This window comes from Anas acuta, chromosome 26 (genome assembly GCF_963932015.1).
Source record: "Anas acuta chromosome 26, bAnaAcu1.1, whole genome shotgun sequence".
NCBI classification, from domain to species: domain Eukaryota; kingdom Metazoa; phylum Chordata; class Aves; order Anseriformes; family Anatidae; genus Anas; species Anas acuta.
The window spans coordinates 5,669,807-5,691,867 of NC_089004.1; the positions used below are offsets into that span (position 1 = coordinate 5,669,807).

At 59.9% G+C, this 22,061-nt stretch overlaps 2 protein-coding genes and 1 non-coding gene across 5 annotated transcripts; 1 reads left to right on the forward strand and 2 right to left on the reverse strand.

The window, feature by feature from the left end:
- Nucleotides 1–37: 37 nt before the first annotated feature.
- LOC137845123 (U6 spliceosomal RNA) lies at nucleotides 38–144 on the reverse strand. The gene has a single exon (XR_011090104.1). It is a non-coding gene; the product is annotated as a U6 spliceosomal RNA (small nuclear RNA).
- A 291-nt stretch (nucleotides 145–435) lies between these two features.
- On the forward strand, nucleotides 436–14,837 carry TMEM259 (transmembrane protein 259). Of its 2 annotated transcripts, none has more exons than XM_068661726.1 (11): nucleotides 436–995; nucleotides 4,200–4,466; nucleotides 4,780–4,894; nucleotides 6,990–7,100; nucleotides 8,460–8,582; nucleotides 8,920–9,020; nucleotides 9,937–9,994; nucleotides 10,309–10,392; nucleotides 10,916–11,048; nucleotides 11,460–11,559; nucleotides 12,377–14,837. In XM_068661726.1, exons 1-11 carry the CDS (start codon nucleotides 768–770, stop codon nucleotides 13,211–13,213), a joined length of 2,157 nt encoding a protein of 718 aa, XP_068517827.1. In that variant the 5' UTR covers nucleotides 436–767; the 3' UTR covers nucleotides 13,214–14,837. The 2 variants fall into 2 exon arrangements, with proteins under 2 accessions (XP_068517827.1, XP_068517826.1); XM_068661725.1 differs by having other exon boundaries at nucleotides 437–995; nucleotides 4,780–4,948.
- On the reverse strand, nucleotides 14,484–22,035 carry GRIN3B (glutamate ionotropic receptor NMDA type subunit 3B). Of its 2 annotated transcripts, none has more exons than XM_068661720.1 (10): nucleotides 20,366–22,035; nucleotides 18,535–19,133; nucleotides 17,065–18,115; nucleotides 16,810–16,937; nucleotides 16,568–16,683; nucleotides 16,252–16,403; nucleotides 16,008–16,172; nucleotides 15,851–15,918; nucleotides 15,440–15,733; nucleotides 14,484–15,298 (listed from the first exon to the last, which is right to left on the reverse strand). In XM_068661720.1, exons 1-10 carry the CDS (start codon nucleotides 20,810–20,812, stop codon nucleotides 15,211–15,213), a joined length of 3,108 nt encoding a protein of 1,035 aa, XP_068517821.1. In that variant the 5' UTR covers nucleotides 20,813–22,035; the 3' UTR covers nucleotides 14,484–15,210. The 2 variants fall into 2 exon arrangements, with proteins under 2 accessions (XP_068517821.1, XP_068517820.1); XM_068661719.1 differs by having other exon boundaries at nucleotides 16,810–16,955.
- Nucleotides 22,036–22,061: the final 26 nt, after the last annotated feature.

The following is a 22,061-nucleotide window of genomic DNA, read 5'->3' on the forward strand; positions in this document are numbered from 1 at the left end:
GGGCTGGGGGTGGCTGCTGTGCGGATCGGTGAGGTCCAAAAATATGGAACGCTTCACGAATTTGCGTGTCATCCTTGCGCAGGGGCCATGCTAATCTTCTCTGTATCGTTCCAATTTTAGTATATGTGCTGCCGAAGCGAGCACGATTGCTGCTTCCCCCACGGCGCTATTTAAACCTCCTTTATTTTATAACTTTTAGAACACAGCGAGTTCTTTTCTCAGTGCTCACACCCCTATCCTTATAAACTCACTCTCCGAGCGCCACTACGCCTTATTTTTCATCCCAGCCTGTCTTTTTCCTCCTAATTTTGTCTTTTTGGGGGCTGAGGCCCCCCGCAGCTCAGCCGGCCGCGCGCGGTGCATGCCGGGAGGGAGCGATTCATTTACATACGGGGGCGGGGCCTGCCGCGGTCCGCCACCGTCCCAGCATCCCCTGCGCGCTGGGCCGGCGGGGGGAAGATGGCGGCGGGGCGCTGAGGGGCGGAGGGGCCGCGCGGAGGAGGAAGAGGAGAAAGGAGGAGGAGGAGGAGGAGGAGGAAGGCGGCGAGCGGCGGGGAGAGGAGGAAGGAGGAGCGCGGCCCGAGGTGCCCGCACCGCTCCCGGCGCCGCCCATGGCCGCGGGGCCGGCCCGGGAGCCGCCTCCCCGCCGGGCCTGCTCGGGGCCGCGCCGAGGCCGCGGCGGGCGCTGACCAACGGGGCCGGGCCCTCAGCGGGGGGCGCCCCTCGGCCCCCCCCCACCCCCCAATCCCCCCCCTCTCCGGGCCGCGATGTCCGAGAACAACCCGCCCCACGCCGCGCACCAGCACCCGGCCACCCACGGCGGGGCCGCCGGGGGGAACGGGCGCGGCGTGCGGAACCCCACCGGCAACCAGAACCCGCTCATCAACGTCCGCGACCGCCTCTTCCACGCGCTCTTCTTCAAGATGGCAGTGACCTACGCGCGGCTCTTCCCGCCCGCCTTCCGCCGCGTCTTCGAGTTCTTCGTCCTGCTCAAGGTGAGGGGCTCGGCGGGGACCCGGGGCTGCCCCAAGCTGGCTCCTAAACGCCTCCAGCCCTCGGTTCTGCCCCGTCTCCAGAGGTGTCTGCGCTGTCCGAACCCGGCTGGCGCAGGCCCAGCGAGGTGTGAGGAGCTGTAGGGACGCGCTGCAGTGCCCTGGCTGTCAGAGCTCTGCTGCGAGCCCTGGAGGTGCAGAGGGAATCGCTGACCCCGCTCCATAGGCGAGGCAGGGGCAGAGGCAGGTGTGGGTGTGGAAGGCTTCTTGGTGGTTCCAGGGGATCACACACGAGATGCGTGGCTGCCGGGGTGTCGTTGGATCGTGTCTCTGCTAGAAGCGAGCAGTGCACAGCCCCGGCTTGTCACTACTTCTGTTTAGTAGTCAACACCCTCGGATGTTCCTGGACAGCACCAAGCTTCCACTAAACAGGATAAAAGCCTGTCTGTGGTCTTGTTGACGTGGGTGCAGCTCTGGAGATGTAAATGGGGTCTGGAAGTTGAGTCCTTCCCCTTGGGAGTCAGGCAGTGATGGACAAAATGGCCCAGTACTGTCCGTGTGGGAAGTGGCCTTTGGGTTAAATGCCCGCAGGGCTGCCAAAGCTCAGCTCACCAGCGCCTGCTGGAAATTAAGGGTGAGGGGCAGAGGGGAGGAGAGGTAGCTAGGGAAGAACAGCACATCTCTGCTGCAGGTTTCAAAAATTTGGCTGCTTAACACAAGAAAACATTTGAGATCTGTGTCTCATGCTGCACGCAGACGTTTTCTCCCTGTCCAAAAGGCGTTCAGGATTTTAACCTCTCTCCTTTCTCCCCCCGTTGTGTGACTGGATTCAGGCAGATGGGGAGAGCAGAGTGGAGCCAGTGGCCAGGCTGGCAGGTGGAGCGAGCGGTCCAGCTGGTAGCAGTTCTGTCAGAGCACACCTGAGGAAATAAAAATACTCACAGGGCACCTGCAGAGAGCACTGCCTGCCCCCTCGGGGTCAGAAGCCAGCCGGGCTTTCAGCCTGCTCCATGCAGGGAGCAGCAGCAGGAGGTGGCAGAGGGGAATTCCTGAGGCTGCTCCTGCTTTGGTGGCCTCGCCGCCGTTCTTCCTGCGCGGAGGGAGCTGTTTGTGATTTACCTTCCCCTCGTCTTCCTGCGCAGCTCCCCCGCAGATGTGGTGTTTACCAGTCTGTGTGTTCACAGCAAATAGGTCAGGAGCAGCGGGTGCAGGGACAGCTCGTTGAATCGCGAGCGGGCGCATGAAGCGCTCCCGTGCTGCTTCCTGGGCTCCTGCTCCTTGGAGCTTTGGGCTGTGAACTTTGGACGGCGTTGGGTAACGTCGTGCTGGATTTATCAGCCTCGCTGCAGGGAGGGAGTTTTATTAGCTCGCTGTGTTTTGCTGTGACCCACAGCTGTTCCGTGAGCCAAAAAGCATCTCCCATGTAGAAACGGCGTGCTTCAGCCTGAAAGGCCTCTCTGGTGGGTGACAAACTGCCTGAACTTGGGGCTGGACACGCACTCTCAGAGCAAGCCGCTTAATTTTAATAACAATGTTCCTTTGCAGCACTGGCTGATGCTTTGGGGCTTTATTTCTTCTGGTGTGATAAGCAAGAATTTTCTGTCTGGTTGCCTGTAAGAGGCTCCAGCAGAGACTTGTTTAAAACTCTTTTGGGATGTTACAACGTTGGTAGGACAGAAAACCAGCTAATTCCTGGGAATCAGCTCTGAGTTTGTTGAATTAGTGCACAGGAGCCCTCTGTAGGTTTAAACACGATGCAGGAACTGAGAGGTGCCCGCTGAGGATCGCTGACTCTGGCTGATAAATAGGGACTGTGCTGGAGGGAGCAGAACCAGGCTGACAGTAAGTCTGTGGTGTGTCGAGGGGCCAGAGCCCGCAGCAGTCCTGAACAATCCTCCAGACCCTCCTGGCACATCCTCAACTTTCAGAGCCTGACGCTTCTGCCCCGGGTTTTGTGTTGTGGTCTCGCAGCTGGTTGTCTTTTCTTGTGCAATCGGGCAGCCTTCCCCGAGCTTCAACAGGAAATGTTCGACAGGAAGGGTTTTGTGCGGAGAGGGGAATGGTGGACAGCCAGAGAAGGGTGTAGTTTGTTGAACCCCATGGTTCCGTTCCTGTTTTTTCGGTGTTGTTTGGGACCTCAGCACGTGTTCACTCTGCTCGGGTGGTTTTGGTTCCCAGGACCTTGTGTGGGGCTGGGGATGTGGCTGCGAGCTGTGCCGGCCAGCAGGATGCGTGTGCTTCGTGCAGGAGGTGGCAGGGCCCTGGCCCCGTGGGCAGGCAGGGATGGGTCCTGCTTTTGGTGAGTTTGTTGGCGCTGAAACCACGGCTCTGGTGTGCTGGAGGCTGCGTGAGCCCAGGTCATCGGCAGGTAGTCCTCTGCAGGGCTTTTATTTGCAGTTCAGAAGTGCTTCTTTCCCTGCTGTGCTCAACATCTGGCCTGACCGAGCAGAGATTAACCACAGATCTGACTTAACGCCTCCTAATCTTCCTGCGAGAGCTTCGGTAGCCTTTCCTCGCGGCTGTGTTGAGTGAGCAGCAGATCAAAGCAAGTCTTGGGTTTAGCAAAGTGAGCTGTGGGTTGGCAAAGTTTCGTCAAGACACTGCTTTGGCTCTTTGAAACGAGAGAGAACTCAGTGGTAAGCTGCGTGGGGCATGGTCTGTACCCACCTGCAGTGCCCCTGGGGCTCGGGACAAAGCACTTTGCCCCAGAACACGCGGAGGGAAGGCAGCGGGCTCCGGGCACGGGGTTTTGTAAGAGTTGGCGCTTCGTGACCCGAGGCAGCGCGCACACTGCCGACGTGCCCCTTGGGTGGCAGCCAGCCAGCGTAGCACCCACAGCACACTTGCAGTGGCGGAGAAGTTTTGGTCAAAGGCACCTTGGAAACTGGTTCCCAGGAACAGCTTTAGGCCTCTCCTGGTGCTTACCCTGCAGGGAGGAGGGCTCAGCGCATTGAAGAGGCTTCGGAAGGACAGGAAGCACAGGGAGAGTTTTGTCATTTGTCTGTGGGGCTGGAAAAGTCGCCCAGTTCTAGGCTGCCTTATTCTTTGGTGCAAAGACCACCGGGGTTGGAAAGCATAAAAGCTCTTGTCCACTTGCAAATCTGAGGTCTTTATGGGCAAAGAAGAGATGGTTGAAACTGGGGAGCCTGCAAACAGGCAGCGCTGGGTCAGGCTAACGGTGTCTGCTTTGTGTCTTGCCCTGTCCAGGCTCTCTTCGTGCTCTTCATCCTGGCTTACATCCACATCGCCTTCTCCCGCTCGCCCATCAACTGCCTGGAGCACGTGCGAGATAAATGGCCGCGCGACGGCATCCTGCGGGTGGAAATCCAGCGCAACTCGAGCCGGGCCGCCATCTACCTGCAGTTCTGCGGAGCTGAGAAGTTCCCAGGAATGGTGGCCGAGCCCGCAGCTGAGGAAGAAGAGGAGGAAGAGGAGGAAATGACTGTGGATATGTTTGAAAACAGCTCGATCAAGGTAAAGGCACGCTCCCTGTGTACACGGGGGGAGGTGAGGGTTGGTTTGGGGATGAGCAGTTTGTTAATGCAGTCTTTGTGAATAAGCTGGGGTCCCTCTGTTCCCTCAGTCACCTGGCACAGGGCGTGTTCCCTTGGCTTTTCCTGGACCTCCTGGTTAGCCTCTCCTGTTTTAAGACAGAACTTAAATGCTGAGAAGCCGGCCTCTCCTGGCTTCCTTCTGGTGGCTGAGGCTGTCGCTGGGGCACAGGGGGAGCCCAGAAAGCTGGAGCTGAAGTGACTGCTAACGTGACTTGTCCACGGTTTTCCCACAGTTTGAGCTGGATATCGAGCCCAAGGTGTTCCTCAAGCCGTCCCGGATGAGCAGCACCGAGGCGCTGAGCCGCAACGAAAGCCAGGAGTTCTCGTTTAGTGAAGCGGCCACTAAAGGTATGCAGCCTCTGCGGGAGACTGTGTCCGAGTTTGAGATGCTAACCAGAGCAGGTAAAGACAACTTCTGCTGCTATCTGTGCTCCCCCCTTCCCCTGCACCTCTGCACCTTCCCTGCGCCTCTCATCCTGGCTTTTCTGGGGCTGTGCACGGTGACCTTAAACGTCCCCAGGCTATCCCCGATGCTTTCACCTGTGGTTAACCGTGTCCCTGCTAACCACAGACCTACAGCAACGTCTTTCCTTTGGCTGGGGGGGGCTGGGAGTTGGGCGGGTGCATCTGGCGGACGAGGTTTGCTGAAGCCTTCTGGGCTGGCATCATGTTTCTGCAGCGATCGGTGCCAGATAGCTCAGATGAATGCGAACCTCCCTCTCCTGAGCGTTGTGCATTTACTGTCCTCTGGAGACCCGCGGGGATCCAACTGACGGTGCACATTCCTCGCTGCATTAACAGGATTTGGGCTGTATTTTGGGGCCCTGACTCAACACCAGTACCTGCAAGAGCAAACTAATCTGGAAAGCCACCAAGCAAGTTTCAGGAGGTTGCGAGATGCAGTCTTGCTGTTCTGCGTCGTTCAGAACATGGCTCAGGAGATCGTCCTGCTTCCTCCCTCCCCTGTTCTGGTGTGAACTGCTAATGTTTCCTAAATGCTGGAGGGAGATTCAGTGGCTTTGTTCGGTTTAAAATGGAATTCCAGTGTTAGAAAACTTTTGTCAGGGGAGGAAATCTGTTTAAAAAAAAGTTTAAAAAGAGAAATACGACAATTGGATCCTCGTTTGCCTTTTTCCCCTTTGCTCTTGCCCTGGAAGTACTGGGGTTCTTTGCTCTTCAGCAGTACTGGGTGTTCTAGCAGTGGAGGATTGTGAGGCTGGACGTGGCAATAGCACCGTTCCCTTGGTCTTGCAGAGTTTTGCTTGATGCTGATCCAGAACTAATTAGTCCCGTGTTTAAGATGATTAAGTCTCCTAAGGCAGGAGAACATGTAAATATTTTGGGTGCAATGCCTTCATTAATAGTTGCTTAAGTTCTGTAAGAGCCCTGTTGTACAGCACTGCCACTGCCGGGCTGGGCCTTGCTGTGCTGAATGCCCAGTGGGAAACAATCCAGCAACGTGGTAGGAGAGAGAATCGTGCCCCTTGTTAACGTAGCTACAAAATTCATCTTTTCAAATGGGTCTTAGAGCCACAAGTGCCTGTTTGCAGTGTAATTCCAGCTCCTCTGTTCTGTAAGTACACCAAGTTCAACGTTTAGGCAGAATGTATTGCCATGGAAGGGTGCTGAGTGATACCAATGGAGTAATTCTTTTGTTGGTACTTCAACGCTTCATTTGCATTTGACCTTAAAACTGTTTTTGTTTCAGTTTTAGTTTTCATTAAAAGCACCAGCCGGCATTTGCTGCCCAAGAAATGCGATCTCTCTCCTAGGCAGTCAGGGAGGTTGATGGGGCACTTCTGGCAGTGATGTGTCAGCCTCAGTCGGGTGAGGCAGGCACGCTTCTTCCATTGTTGTATCCTATTAAACGTTTTTGGTGGTGGTGTTTCGGACAGGTAGCAAAAGCATTAATTTGGAACTGTCCTTAAAAAAAAACAACTTCAGACACTGAAGGCTTTTCTAATCTGTAGTTGCTCCTGCCTAGTTTTTGAGATTTGTAATTGCAGCAGTGACCTCTACCTCTGCGTCCAGAGAAGTGCAGTGCTAGTTGTCCTTGCCTTGTTTACTTGGTGCTCAGCAGCTGAGCTGGTGCTCAGTTTATTTTCCTGCTGTTTCCTGAGCAGTGAAAAAGGCAGAAATTGAATGCAAAAATGAGTGGTGTGGGGCAGATTCTGGATGGTGCTTGGCATAGCTTGAAACCTCTGCCTTGAAGCTTTCCTGGAAGCTTCACATTAAGGACTAACATCAAGGGAATGGGGCTTCGGTTTCGAGAACTCATATCGATTCATTTTAAATTGGTTGAAGAAAGCCTGGAACGTGTTCACAACTGATTACGTTTTCAAGAACATGGTGATATGGGGGGAGGGAGTCCAGAGGTGCTATTTCTTCTTGGCGACTGTCTGCAAACCCTGCTGTTGAGTCTCCCTCCCACCCTCTCTTGCAGTGTGGCCGCAGGAGGAGTACATCGTGGAGTACTCCTTGGAGTACGGCTTCCTGCGCCTGTCCCAGAGCACGCGCCAGCGCCTCAGCATCCCCGTCATGGTGGTGACTTTGGGTGAGTGAGGGAGCCAGCCCGCTCTGGTGCACCTGTGGACACGTGTTCCTGCAGATACCCCACTGCTGGCTCTCGTCGGGGTGTCAGTCATGTCCCATCTACTCCTTATTAGTCTTGTGGAAACTATTTATAACGGCTGATGGCGCTCATTTTTCATGTGGGAGAGCTGCTTTATGGAGCCGTTACTGCTGCGGTAGGTGGTACCTTCCCAGGAGGAGCTCTCTGCAGTGCTGGAGCCTGTTTCTGTTCCTGAGCCTTAATGTTTCATCCAGCACAGGTTTCTCACTGAGGAAGCAAAGGCCTGGTGGTACTGAGGGTGCTGTTTCGGTGCAGTCCAACTGGACTGCTTTGTTTTGTGGTTTAGAGGCTTGAAACATCACAGCCCTTTGAGGCAGAGACACTGCAGCGTGTAGCAGAGCAGCAGTGCTTGTGCCCAGGGTGTGCGTCAGGGACCTGCGCAGCGCTTTCTCAGCACACTTCTGTGCCCCTGCCAGCACCAGCAGACCGTTTTCATGGGGCAGCGTTCTCTTCTGGCATTTACTCCATTCAATTCAGAACCGTGTTCTCAAACCTTCTCTTGCCTGTGACGTTAATTGATCTGTAATGAGCTGGTGCTGCAGCGATTGGACTAGATCGCGTTACTCGCTCCTAACCAACCTGAAGCACAGCTGGGCTGGAGTACTAAGCAGAGATTCCATACGGTTAATGGGCAGTTTCCATGTTAAATGGTTATTTACTGACCTGGGCTTTCCCATTCAGCTAGACAAATTCCTTCATAAGTATCCTAGTAATTTACTGAAAAATCGTTTGTTTCTGGGCTTTCATATTAATTGGATTTGGGGTATTTTTACCAGCTGAGCAGTGTTTGTACAGCAGAATGCACTTGGATGTTTTGTACCAGCTTTGTTAGTGCCCAGAGCTGTGGGGAGGTGTTGGTGGGCTCCAGCAGCACCATGCAGAGCCCAGCTGATGGCTGAAAAGCCTCTGCAGTCCCTCTGAGCTTTACCAGAACTAATTTCTCTGGGCCATTACTTGGGGGTGAGCCTTTTGTTGCTAGGGATTCGGTCTAAGCTCATGAGGCAAATTCCCTTTGTGTGTGTGCCAATGAGAGGATCACAGCCCTGGTGGAATTCTTGAGGCCTGATTGGCACTGGCACTTGGCCAGCGTGGCTGTATTCATCTGTGTGACATTTTTCCCTCCCAGCCCTGCCCAGTTTAGTTACGCTGCCAGAGGTTCAAGTGCAGGCACAGGTCTGCTGGCATGTGTGTCCTTTTAAATGATGAGAAGATTGTGCTTGCCTTCCTCCTCTGTGGTTTAAGTTCTGAACAATCTGATTTTTGTGTGTGTGTTCTGTCTAGATCCTACCAGGGATCAGTGCTTTGGGGACAGATTCAGTCGTCTGTTGCTGGACGAGTTCCTGGGTTATGATGACATCCTGATGTCAAGTGTCAAAGCTTTGGCTGAAAACGAAGAAAACAAAGGTAAGGCTTGGAGGAATCACTTCCAGCAGCTGTGCAGAGCAGGTGGTGGCTTTTCTGTGGATGCATGAATATTGTCTTCTGACTATTGATTAATCTCCTCTGCAGTTCACTGCGTTACAGAGGGGTGTTACTGTCAAGGACAAAATGAAACAAATGGGAGGGGAGAGACATCTGCAAATGTGACTTCCTTATTGCACTGCATAACAATGGGGTGCAGCCGTGCAGAGGGGTTGCCTTAGATCTCCTGCCTTACATCCTAGTTCTTCAGAAGTTTGGTCTTGTTTTGTGAGGTGGTCACATTGGGGTTGTGTGGTGGTTTTGTTTTTTTTCCCCCCAGGTTTCCTTCGCAACGTGGTGTCTGGAGAGCACTACCGCTTTGTCAGCATGTGGATGGCCAGGACTTCCTACCTGGCAGCCTTTGTCATCATGGTGATATTTGTAAGTTGGCAGGAGCCGGGCACTGCCTGGACTCTGAGCTCAGCTGATCAGCATGTGGGTGAGGTTTTATGTCACAGTACAGGCCTGAGCTCATAGCTGCTTCTAAAGCTAAGCCACTGGAGCATGCAGCTCTACTGATTCTTTTTCCCTAATGCGGGTGTTTAGTGTCCAAAAAGTGAAGCAAACAGAGGAGCGGAAATAGAATAAATAATGGCTTTGTTGTCAAAGGAGAGATCCAGATTAGAGTCTCTTAAGTGTAATTAAATGCTCAGGCTGCCAAGACACGGGGATTGCCAAGGCAAATTTGTCCTCAGATTTTTAAGAGTAGGTCCAACTAATGTGCCAGGGCTGATCAAAATAGGATCAAGTCTCCTGTGACTACATGTGTGACCAGGCGATTGAAGATCAGTATGAGACAAGACCTCAAGTGATAACTGAGCCTGTGTTCATAGTCGTGGGTGACTGTCTCCCTTTGTGCCTGACATCCCATTGATGCAGCTCCTTGTACAACAAAGTCACTGCCAGTGAGAGGAGAAAAGGAGAAGAACACAGGGTGACCTCTGGAGAGGTGCTGGGAGGAGCACAGATACAGAACGGGAGCAAACCCCAGTTCCAGTTCTGCTGCTGTTTGGTTTGGCCACTGCTCAAATATTCAAAATCGGTCTCTTTACAAACAAATTACTTACTGTCTGTTTCACTGCAGTAATGCAAAGATTAATTGCTGTTTGTGAAGTCCTAATTACTCTTTGGGAAATTGGTCTGCATAGCTCTAACTAGGGAACGTGGGATATGCACAGCATTCAGTGCAGTGTTGGGAGTCCAGGCTCACCTGTCTGAGCCTCTGCTGTAGCGTGATTTTTGAAAGAAACCCTGACCCTGTGTGGCTCTAACAGTGGCCTCTGTTCTCATATTTCAGACTCTGTCCGTTTCGATGCTGTTGCGCTACTCACACCATCAGATCTTTGTCTTCATTGGTAAGGATTCGCTGAGGGATTTAGGCTGATTTTAGGACACTGTGCAGCCCACTGCAGCGTGGTGTATTACGTCTATACCCTGAACTGTTGTGGTTCAGAAGAGTCCTGCATGTAGCTGAGCAGGAACTATATCCCACCTAGATCCCCCTGCACCATGCTTCCGAGGGCTGTTCTGTCCCCTGACAAGTATCAGGGACAGTGGGGCAGTGGACGTCACGACACGCAGCAGAGCTCTGAGTGGGGAGTGGTGCTGGGGTGGGGGGCTCCTTGGTCCCACGTTCACTTTGTGATGTGGTGTGTTTTCCTTCTTGCAGTTGACCTGTTACAGATGCTGGAAATGAACATGACAATTGCATTCCCTGCGGCTCCCCTGCTCACTGTCATCCTGGCCCTAGTAGGTAAGGATGCGGGCTCACTTCTTGTGTATGTGCAGCAACTCCCTCAGGGATTGGTAGGAAGTCTAATTCCCTGTTCTGACCTGGCCACAGCAGGTGGTCAGTGTCTGCTCCTCACGAGGTGGAAGGCTGTGGAGTTTGATGGCACAGTGAGCTGCGTTGTCCTTCTGTGTCCCCTGGAACAGCAGTTCGTTTGGAAGTCCCATAAATTGAACCTTTGTCTGTCTTCAATTCACTTCAGATTCCCCCTTCCTGTAATTAGCACAGTTAGGATTTTAAACAAAGCCACCAAAATCTCTGCTGGCCAGAGCCAGCTGATCCTCTGGCCTGCGCAGTGACTGCAGCCAGCAGTGAGACTTGTTTGACTGCAGCTGATGCTTTAAGCAGAGATGAGGTTGTCCTCCTGTGTTTTTTGCCATACAGTCGTACAGCCCCAGCTCTGGGAGGGATGTGGGATTTCTTCAAGCAGCCCCTTGCTGTAACTGCCCTGCAACGTGCTGACATCAGGCACCTCTCTGTCCTGTAGGTATGGAGGCCATTATGTCGGAGTTCTTCAACGACACCACAACTGCGTTTTACATCATCCTTATCGTGTGGCTGGCTGACCAGTATGATGCTATCTGTTGCCACACCAATACGAGCAAGAGGCATTGGCTAAGGTATGAGGAACTCAGTCCCATATTGCACAAACTCACTGCATATCCTGATCTCTGGTGGGGGCCTTCTTTAGATCCTTTCCAGTCCTCCCAGGAGAGCTTCCACTCCTGAGAGCTGTGTGTCTCCTTGGGAGCTGCCCTGCATGTCACGGGGTCCAAAGTGCAATTATTCTCCACTTCAGTTCGTGAATGGAATCACCCCTATCCTTTGGCTGCCCTTTGTCTTGTTTAGTTGAAGACCTGTTCATAGTGAAGCATGAACATGTGGATAGTGAATGTGCTAATTGCATGATAATGGGGGTCTGCACTGCCCTGTGCAAAATGCACCAGCTCAGAGCAGAGTTATGAGTGAAAATAAACTCTTGTTTATCCTGTCCATTGATGTATCCTGCTATCTGCTGCCTTTCTGTGCAGGTTCTTCTATCTGTACCACTTTGCCTTCTATGCTTACCACTACCGATTCAACGGGCAGTACAGCAGCCTGGCTCTCGTCACCTCGTGGCTGTTCATCCAGGTGAGTAGCTGCCATTTCTGCTCTCATTCCTGCAGCCGGCTGCATGGGGGCACGTGCCATCGTGGTGAATTCAGTCCTGGTCCCTCAGAGGGCTCTGGCTGCCTGCAGTTTAAACCATTCTGTTGCTGATTGCTTGCGCTGGCTGCGCTGTTAAAAAGCGATGGAAATGAGCTGCAGTTTGGGCTTCATCAAACTCCTTGTCAAGCGGAGTTTGAGTAGCAATATTTGCTTTTATAAGAGGTTAAAATAATCCCTGGTTTGGAAATGGAGCAATGGGAGGAGGTGGTTATCAAACAGCAGGACTTTTTGGTCACAGGCTGACATCCAGCCATGTGTCTGACAGTAGGCTGAGTTTGGGAAGGGGTTAGGGAAGGATTTCTGGCCCATCTCTGGACATCTCACTGCAGTGCAGGTATTGGCAAGACCACTCCCGAACTGACATCTTCGGCATCCTGGTTTGAGCAGACCTTTTGTGTGTCTCTGGCTGTTGACCTGCCCCCTCCCTGCTGTGAGATGCAGACAGGGAACTGAAGATGGGCTGGAGATAAATGCTTTCACCCTTGTTCTGACCCCTACAAAGGAAGGGGCATTGTGCTCTGTTACCTGTCTTCAGAGCTCTTCAGTTGCTTTCCAACAGCAGCTTGCAGGAGCTGTGGTAGAAGGGATAAGAATTCTCTGCAGAATTTCAGATGAGCTTCTGGACAGAGCAGCCAAATTCTGCAGTCACTGGCTTTACCAGGAGATGACAGAACAGTTCGGCTAGGGAAGTCCAGGCTTGCAGCCCCATGAGTGACTCCTTTCCCTTTGCCTTCTCCAGCATTCAATGATTTACTTCTTCCACCACTACGAGCTGCCGGCTATTCTCCAGCAGATCAGGATCCAGGAGATGCTGCTGCAGAACCAGCAGGTGGGCCAGGGGACGCAGACGACGCTCCAGGACAACCTCAACAACAACACCACCGCCGCCCCCGTCGAGGTGGGGAGCCGCCGGCCCCACCTGGCCGCTGGCCCCGCCGGGGAGAGCAGCGGCCCGGCCGCGCTGACCCCCAGCGAGGCCTCCAGCGTCATCGCCGCGGCCACGGCTGGGAACGACCTGAACTGGGTCGCCGAGACGGCTGCCATCGTCACGGAGGCCTCGTTTCTCTCCGACCTGAGCTCCACCCTGCTGGAGCCCAATGTGGTGCACGAAGCCATGGCCAACGGGAGCCCTCAGGACGCCGCCGCCTCCAGCCTGGTTGCCCGCATCAGGGTCAGCAGCGACCACCCGGAGACTGCTGTGGGCTCCATCACCATCGAAGTCACTTCGACGGCTGTGGTTGCCGCTGCAGACGTGCCCCCCACCGCAGAGGTGGCACCGGCTGCGCCCCCCGGCCCGGCGCAGGAGGACGGGGCCTCTGTCCCCAGCCCTTCCCCTGCTGAGCAGACTGAGGCCGCGCGAGGCTCAGACAGCCGAGCGAATCCTAGCAGCAAGAACTGCGCCGCAGACGGCGGCGTGGCAGAGCCCCCCCCAGCCCCTGGGGAGAACACTGATCAGGACAAACGCTCGGGCCGTGCTCTGGGGGACCGGGGGGAGAGCGGCCCTTGCCCTGCACCAGCGGATAGTACAGCCAGCTCCGGGCCGTGCTCGGAGCCAGACTCGAGGAGCCTGTCTTGAGTCCCTGTCAGAGTCCTTCTGGACTGCCAGGAAGGCATCTGGATTTCGTTTGTTACTATTTCTCACTTCACCATCATCCTTAACCCATGAATTCCTCTTAGCAGAGGCAGAGCAGCTGGGACAGAGAAAAGGTGCTGCAGTGAACTCCCCTGGGAAAAGCGCGTGCTCGTGCACGGGAGGAGAGGCTGGCGCGTGTCGGACTGCTCGGTGCCAGCTGCTCCCCGTGGGGAGGGTGCGAGGGTCCCAGCCCCTGGGGCTGTGTCCTCCCTGCCACCAGCTCAGTGTCACAGCTCCTCCTGGTCCCCCTGAGGTGGTGTTTGCAGTCCAGGCGTTGCTTGCAGACGTGAGCTGGTTTGTGATGAGCCACGTGTGTGTGCAGCAGCTCTGGTCAGAACAGCAGCCGCGTGTGAGCAGGGGGAGCCGTGCTTGGGAGAAAACTGGTAAACTTTCCTTCTCTAGGGGAAAAGAAGCTCAACACCTTCCCCTGGCACTGGGGCTGCTCCCACCAGAGCAAAGCTGGCCAATAACCAAAGCAGAAGCTGCATTTTAGCCCTGTTTTGTTTTCTTTTTGTTTTTTTTCCCCTTGAATTTCACTTGGTCAGGGGGTTTGGGAGGTAGAAGCTGCCCTGTGCAGGTTAGAGCAACCACCCCAGGAAAGAGGCACTCGGCTGGGCTTGGAAGCAGTGGAGAAAACATCTCAGCACTGGAGAAACACTCGGCCTTCCCCTGCTGGGGATCTCTGCGAGGCTTCCCTCATGCAGCCCCTCTTCAGTGCATGTGGCCCCGGGAAATTCGTAGTTGATGCCCTCTGGGAACTGATCCGTAGCTTCGGTGGCTGTAGAGATGGGGAGGGGAAGGACAGCAGCTCTGGCACCTGCAGCTGCAGGGGGTGCAGGTTGTTCTTCAGTGCCTTGTCCCTGCAAAGCGAGCGGCTTTTTGCTGGCTGGACTGGTGGTGCATGAGGAGGTTTAGCAATGAACCAAAACACTAAAGCTAAGAAATTTCAGTTGATTTTTTTTTTCCCTTGTTCTGGCAGCAGAGGTGAAGCTCGGGGCTGTGCCTGAGCCCTGTGCACACAGCTGGCTGCCTGCCCCCGGGGTGGGTGCTGGGAAGGGGGGCGTTGTGCTTGTAGGTAGAGCAGAGCTCTCCCAAAAAGGGGGGGGTGATGCAGTAGAGTGTCACGTCTGGGGGGGCTTTGGGGGGGCGCTGGGGCTGCTGCAGAGCATCCCCGGGTCTCAGCCTCACCTCCCCACCCAGCAGTCAGCGCCTGTCCCCCTCCTACCTGCCTTCGGTGGCTTCCCCCAGCTCCCACGTCAGCACCATGAGGGCTCCCAGCCCCTCTGCATCTCCCACCCAGGTGCCTCCCCCCGTTTTTGTTTTTCTGTTGTCTCAAGGAGCCCTGGGTGTTGCTCTGGGGGGGGGGGGAGCCCACTTGGTGACCAGCGCTGGGGGCTCCACTGCATGGACGCGCAAGAGGGAGGAGAAATCCATTGGCTTTCAAGAGGGGTGGGAGGGGGAGGGAGGGAAGCAAACCAAATCGTTTGACAATTGAAGAGTAGAGTTCATTCTATTTAATTAATGTACAAAATGTGTTTGTATATAATAATAAATATTATATCTAACAGCTGCTGTGGTGCTGCCCTGGTGTCCTGCTAGCACTGTGCTGGGATCCTGCTGGGAGGTGACGCGTGAGCAGCCCAGGGCCTGGCTGTGGGCTCAGCACCTCAACCCCTGGGTGCCTCGCATGCTGCCGGGGGGCTGGGGGGGGCCCTGCTTGCCCAGTAGGGCTGAGCCTGAGCCCCTGCCCTCGAGTTCACCAGCGCTGGGCAGCGTTTGTGCGAGTGGGAAGGAAGCCGTGCCTGTGGCACCCCCAGCCTTCCACAGCCCCCCCCCCATCCCTCGCCTTTGGGCCCCGTTATTTCGTCTCCTGCCTCGGAGGGAGGGGAGCGGGCTGAGGAAGGGGCCAGCGCCGGTGCCACCACCCAGTGCCCTGGGGCTCAGCCGGGCTTCGGCTCCCTCCTGCTGCCGCCGGGGCTGCTCCGTGCTCCTGCTCGGGGGCTCTCCTGCGGCGGGGCCGGCGCCTGCCTGTGGAGCAAGGAGAGCTGTCAGCCCGGCCCTGAGCCCCCTGCCACAGGGATTGTTGGGTTGTGGGGTGCAGAGCCCTTGAAGCCCCAGCTGTGTTTTTGGGGTGCCCCAGGAGCACCCCCAGGCCCCCACCACACTCACCTGTCCTCCCGGGGCCGCTCCAAGGCCGGTGCCCGGCTGCTCCTGGCCGTGCCCATGGCGGCCACCAGCTCGCTCTTCCTCACCAGGGCCGCACGCAGCTGCTCCCGCATGGCCTCGATCTTCTCCTCCAGCTCCCGCAGCTCATCCCCTGCGCCCTGCAGCGGCCCGTTCCCCCGCGGCCCCGGGGTCCCCTCGCCCTCGGGGGGGGCTGCGTCCAGCTGGAAGCGCACCCGGCGCCCCTCCTGCCGCAGCCGGGGCCAGGGCTGCACCCCGGGGCTCTGCTCGGGGGCGCACCTTGAGGGGGGAGAGGGGTCAAGGTGGGGGCTGCAGGGGGATCCCACTACAGCCCCGAGGCTGGAGGGTGCCCGTGGGGAGGATGAGAGCAGGGCAGGCGCCCATCCAGGGCCCTACCTCTCCGCCAAGCTCAGCTTCTGGCCCTTCTGCTCCTCCACGCCCGTGTTCAGCGCCCGGTGGATTTTCTGTGGGGCACAAGGGAGGAGTGAGGGCCCCCGGGGAGACGGAACGGGGCTGGGGGAAGGTGTTGGGGCCGGGCTCCTCCTCGCCCCACCTGGCTGGTGTGCAGCCAGTAGTTGAATTTCTTCTTCCGCTTGATGCGGGGCAGGACCAGGCGGTAGAAGACGTGCTCGCCCAGCGAGGTCAGCAGGGAGCCGCTGAGCCCGATGCAGAGCAGCACGAAGAGCCCCGAGAAGTGGTAAATGCCCATCTGCAGGGTCTGCGAGGAGAGGGACGGGGGCATTGGCAGGGTCCCCACAGAGCTCCCCCCCCCGTGCCCAGGGCCCGGCCGCTCGCACCTCGGTGACGGCGAAGACGCGCTTTCCGCAGGGCACCATCTTGTACCACTTGTCGTGCAGGAGGTCGATGAAGCCGGCCGATTTGTAGCGGCTGATGAACTCCGAGAGGTTGGAGGTCAGCGGCGAGTTCTGGGGGAGGCCGATGCCGTAGCCTGGCCCCCGAGGGGGGGGAGGAAGAGAGCAGCAATGCTAGGACCGGGGGGGCAATGGCCAGGCACAGCCCCCAGTACCCACCACTGAGGGTCCCCCCACTGTGCCATATGTCCAGAGCCCCCCCAAAAGCCCCAGCATGTCCCCCCCGCCACCATTCCCCCACCTTCGATGGCGAAGGGCTTGCCCACGGTGAGCAGTTTGCAGTCGGAGTCAATGGAGACCTCGTAGTCCAGCAGGGACTTGTCCATGATGAAGGCGTTGAGCTTGGGGGGCTCCGTCCTGCGCCAATGCGGGGCGGAGGGGGGGAGCTCAGGGACGGGGCTGCCCCCCCAGTGTGACACCCTCAGGGGGCGTGCAGGGGAGGGGGTAAGCAGAGGGGCCCCCAATGCCCCCCCTGACCCTCACTTGAGCATGGTGACGCCGGCGGGGGTGGTGGGGACGTTGTAGCGCCGCATGTACTCGTGCATCTCGGGGAAGCTCTTCTTGATGTACTCCTCGGCGCTGCTCTCCCACACCGTGCCGAAGCGGAAGCCCTGCGAGGGGTGATGCAGCTGGAAGGAGGCACCGCAGCGTCAGTACCCCCTGCCCGGGGGGATCAGAGCCCCCCCCCCCTCCCTTCCCCGAGCACATCCCCAAGCCCACCCAGCGGCGCGCTCCCACCTTGGGGTCGTGGATGCCCGAGAGCTCCTCGAAGGTCTTCTCCCCCACCATGACGGCCGCCAGGTTGGCCGTGTAGCTGGAGAGCACCAGGAGGCAGAAGATGGCCCAGAGGTTCATGAGGAAGCGGCCGGTGCAGCACTTGGGCGTCTTGCTGGAGACGGTGCGCCCAAAGAGGATGGCGTAGCAGAGGTTGAGGGCTGAGGAGTAGGAGAAGATCTTCATGCGGTTGCGGCCGTGGGGGGTCATGCCGTAGGGGCTCTTCCACTCGTAAAGGGTGAGGAAGAGTGCGGTCATGTGCAGGGCCACGAAGATGCCCACCCACATGGTCCAGTGCAAGGGCCACATGAAGGCCCCGATAGGCGACGCTGTGTCCTTGGTCCTCACCAGGATGCCCAGGCTGGTGGAGAAGAAGGGGCTGGTGAAGTCGATGACTTTGCTCCGCGCCGAGTTGATGCTGAAGGAGGTGACGGCCATGTGGGCCGTGCCGCTGAGCAGGTCCCCCACCAGCCCCGTCCAGCGCCCGTTCTTCCAGGCCCCGTATTTCCCATCGCCCACGATGTAGAGCTCGAAGTCGAAGGGCACGTCCTCGGCCAGCTTCTCCAGCAGGTCGATGCAGTACCCGTAGCAGCACTTCTTGTACTCCCGCGGCACCGAGCCGTTCCCAGAGCCGAGCTCCTCGAAGAGGGCGTCCAGCACGGCCGAGTCGTTGGTGCCGGGGTCCAGGCAGAGCTGCCCGGCCGGGCAGCTCCCGTCCTCGTCCACCTCCCGCGTGAAGACGAAGGGGTGCTCCACCAGCGTCACCACCCGCAGCTTGGCGCGGGCGCCGCCTCCCCCCTCGGCCAGGTTCTTGCGCTGGAGGTGGCTCTGCCAGGCGCCCTCCTCCAGCTCCAGCTTGCCGTGCCGCCAGGCGCCCATCGTCACCCACGTCGGCTGCCCCAGCGAGTCCCGCAGCAGGCTCCAGACGCGGTACTGGTGCTCCGTCTGCACCCGCGTCCCATTCTGCACCTGCACGTGTCCTGTCCGGCCGTGGAAGGAGGTGTTGGACATGAACCTGGGGGGGGAGGGCACGGGGGGGTCACGGCTCGGGCACAGTGGGGTCCTGCTCCGGGGAGGGGAGGTGAGGGACAGGGCTTGTGGCTGGGAGCGCGAGGTGCCCAGCTCGGCACAGAGGAGGAGCAGGATCCGGCCCTGCTGCCTGTGCCCTGCAGCTCGCTGTGCCAGCAGGGCCAAGCGCTATTAATATTTATACAGCACCAGAGCTCGGGCAGCGTGAGGGAGATCTGAAGTGACGCAGCCCCCTTGTGCAGCCGCACAGAGCCTGTCCCTGGGGGGGGGGGGGGGGGGGGGGGGGGCATGCACTGAGCCCCACAGCAGCGGCCGCACTGGCTGTGGCCAGGTCACCCCCCCACCATGCCCCAAAACCACCACAGAGGAGCAGGGAGGAGGCCCCCCCGGCAGCACCGTCCTTACCTGGAGAGGAAGCGCCCCGAGGACTCAGTGCCCTCCCTGAGCCTGCCGTTGCAGTTCACCGTGGTGGGGACGAGCGCGAGGTCGGGGCGCACGGCGGCGGCGCTGGCGATGGCGCGGGACACCAGCTCCACCGCGTCCTGCACGAACGGCTCCAGGGGGGGCCGGCCCACCTCCCCAAAGGCCAGCAGCCCCAGGGGCAGCCCCTCGGTCTGCAGCTCGCCGGCACGGAGCGGGGAGCCCAGGATCCAGTGAAACTCCTGCGGCAGCAGCCCCGACTGTTCGACCACCCTGAAGAGCAGCCGGGCGCGCCGCAGGTCGCAGCCCAGCACCAGCACGGGGCTGGAGAGAGCCTTGAGGCGCTCCCCGCGCTGCCGGAGGTAGCGGGAGGCCCTGGGCTCATCCAGGTAGCCGAGGTCCAGCACAGCGCGCAGGAGGAGCTGGGTGCGGCGGGCCCAGAGGCCGAGGAAGCCGGAGACGTCCCAGGGGTGGCAGAGCACCAGGCTGGTCTCATGCCAGTCGTTGGCCTGCAGGATGCTCGCCAGCACCTCCACCAGCGTCTCCAGCGAGCTGTGCCGGTCCATGTGGAAGTGGAAGGGGCTCTGCCGGCACACAGGGGTGGTGGCTGTCCCCAGCCCTGCTGCTGCCCCTGGGGACAGCCCAGAGCAGCACCAACCCTCGGCTCAGCACCATCCCTCCCACCCAGGGACCACCCCACTCCTGGCGCTGCTCCCTCCAGCACCAGCATGGATCGGAGCAATGGTTTCCCTCTGCCCATGCATCTCCAGCCATGCACCCGAGGGCGTGCAAAGCCCAGGAGACCAGAGAGCTGCCCAGGGAGGAGACCCCGCTCTGAGCCCCCCCGCTGCCACCTGAGCCGGGGGTCGTGCATCTGCCCTGCTGCCAGCAGCACGCAGCCGGCCCCAGCCCCAAGCAGGAGCTGCAAGGACGCAGCAGGCGTGGAGGGCGGCGCAGCCGGCGCGTGTCCCCGCGGGAGGCTGGGGGACAGGCTGCCGCCGTGCTCCTGCTGCCTGCCAAGAAGCGGAGTCACCTTCCTGGTGGCTGAGCGGAGGCTGGCGGCTGAGCCCAGCGTGGGCGAAGGAGCCCAAATGCTCCAGAGAAGTGCAAAGGGGTCGGGCAACACAGCCCCGCGTGGCGAGGGTCTGTCCCCAGAGAGGACTGGGAGAGGCACAAATCCAGCCCCAGGACCGCGGGGCCGGGGACAGGTCTCTGCTGGCGATATTTAGGCTGTGAATCACGGCACGGGTGAGTGTGGCCATTGCGCCTGGGCCAGTGGGGCTGAACTGGGTGGCACAGAAGGCTCCGGGCACATCCCCAGGGCCCTGCTGGGGCTGGACCAGGGTTGGGACAGGGGCTGGGGGAGCACGGGGCTGCCAGGGGAGCTGCCTTGGACTGGGAACTGGGATTGCGTTGGGACGGAGCTGGGATTGGGGACGAGATGAAGGTGGGAGAGAGCCGGGATGGGGGCTGGAATAGAGGCAGGATGGGGGCAGACTGGTGCCCAGGAGGGGACTGGGAAGATGCTGGGATGAAGTCAGGCTTGAGCCAGGATGGAGCTCGGGATGGCGCCGAGACAGGGACGGGAACAGCAGCAGGGAGAGGATGGGATGGGGGCGAGATGGGAGCCGGGAGGGAGCCGGGATGGGGGCAGAAATATGGGCCGGGATGCAGCGAGGATGGGGGGGCCACGACAGAACCGCGATGGGGGCAGGACAGGAGCAGGGACCGGAGCCGGGGGTCCCTCCCGGGGGTCCCTCCCGGGGGTCCCTCCCGGGGGTCCCGCCGCCCGCAGCGGTGGCCGCGAGGCTCTTACCTGCGGGCGGAAGGGCAGCGGGCCGCGGGTGTCGAGGACGCTGACGAAGGGGAGGCGCAGGGCGGCGGCGAGGAAGTCGAGCTGGAGCAGCTCCCGGCGGGAGCGGGGCACGGCCAGGACGGCGGCCACGCCGCGCCCCCCCAGCGCCCCGCAGAGCCACCGCGCCAGCGAGCCGGGGTCCCGCGCCGCCGGGGCGCCCGCCACCAGCTCCAGGCTGCGGTTGTGGGGCAGCGCCGCCCCCCCGAGCCCCCCGGACCCCCCGGCCCCCCCCGGACCCCCGGCGGCCCCGGCCAAGGCGGCGCGGACGCGGCCGGGGGCTGCGGGCGGCAGCAGCGCTCCCAGGCGCACGGCGGGGGCGGCGCGGGCCGGGACGCGGCAGGGCTGCGGGTGCCCCCCCGCCGCCCCCAGCGCGGCCGCCAGCAGCCAGAGCGCCCCCAGCCCCGCCATGGGCACCCCCGGCCCCCCCCCGGCTCCGCTCTGCGCCCGTCGGGCCGAACCGAGCCGAGCCGCGCCGGGCCGGGGCGGGCCGGGGGCGGGGGCAGCTCCGCCGCGGCGGGGCGGGAGGGGCCGGGACGGGCCGGGAGAGGCACCGGGAGCTGCCCCCCCCCCGGCTCCGGTGGTCCCCTGGGGGCTCCGGGAGCGCGTGGCCGGGGGGGACCTCCCCGGGGTCGGGTCCCGCCGCGGCCCCGCGGGGGTGGCGCCGCCTCGCAGGGTCCCCCCCGTGCCCCGGGGGAGCCGTCGGGGGGGGGTCCCGAGGAGCCGCCGCGCCTCGCACCGAGCCCCGGCGCTGCGCGTTCCGCCCGCCCCCGCCCGACGGGACCCGGCCGGGCTCCGGCGGCTCCTCCGGGCCGAGCCCCCGCGGGCACAGCGAGCCCGAGGCTCCCGGGGGTGCGGGATGGGGGGGGGCTCGGCCCGGGGCCGGGGGGGCTCCTCGCTCCGGGAGGGGGATCCTCGGCTGCCGGGGAGCTGGGGCGGGAGCGGCTCCGCTGAATTCGGAAGAGAAAGCGAGCGAGAAGGGAGCCAAGGACCAGCTGGCGAAAATATTGATCACCAGACAGCTTTAATGAGTCAAAGCTTAATGAATTCCCCTTGCGGGGAGCGGATCCTGGCGGCCCCGGGCAGGGGCTGGGGGGGCCCTGGCACGGAGCAGCCCCCGCAGCCCCCACCCCAACGTGAGCCCCGCAGAGGGGCCTGGAGCAGCGCTTGGGGGTGGGGGGTGGGGGGGACTGGGAGGGAGCGCCCCGACCTGGGGCAGCCCCCAAGGTGGGGGGAAGCCCCCGGGGCTCCACTGCTGCAGCCCCAGCTCTCTGCGTGCCCCGAGCTCCCCCCTGGCTCCGGCTGCTGCTCCCTGCTGCAGCCCCTTAACGTTGATCCAAACCGTCAGAAGGAAGGCGGGGAGCACAAGAAGAGGAATGGGGCTTATTAAGCTAAAAGCATTATCTCAGCGAGCTGGCGTGCGAGCGGGCTGCGTGGACGCTGGCGCTATTAAAGTGCACTTTAAATCAGCTGCGCTTACTTCTGGTGTGCTGAGCTGCTCGCTGCGGTGGGTGCGTGCGGGGCCGGGGCTCAGAGCACCCCTGAGCATCCCCCAGGCCACCCCTGTGCTGCCGCCGTGCCCCCCCTCCAGCCCCAAAGAGCCCCCCGAGGGGCAGCAGGACGCGGTGCTGGCGGGGAGGGCAGCAGATGATGGAGCAGG

Excerpts from the sequence above, each read along its gene's own strand:
- TMEM259 (XM_068661725.1), top strand. The coding sequence starts at position 768 with ATGTCCGAGAACAACCCGCCCCACGCCGCGCACCAGCACCCGGCCACC. Across the intron at positions 4,949-6,989 it reads TGAGATGCTAACCAGAGCAG|TGTGGCCGCAGGAGGAGTAC; the intron begins GTAAAGACAACT and ends CCTCTCTTGCAG. Across the intron at positions 11,049-11,459 it reads AGCAAGAGGCATTGGCTAAG|GTTCTTCTATCTGTACCACT; the intron begins GTATGAGGAACT and ends CTTTCTGTGCAG.
- GRIN3B (XM_068661719.1), bottom strand. The coding sequence starts at position 20,812 with ATGGCGGGGCTGGGGGCGCTCTGGCTGCTGGCGGCCGCGCTGGGGGCG. Across the intron at positions 16,684-16,809 it reads GCCGGCGTCACCATGCTCAA|GACGGAGCCCCCCAAGCTCA; the intron begins GTGAGGGTCAGG and ends GCATTGGCGCAG. Across the intron at positions 15,919-16,007 it reads ACTGGCTGCACACCAGCCAG|AAAATCCACCGGGCGCTGAA; the intron begins GTGGGGCGAGGA and ends TGTGCCCCACAG.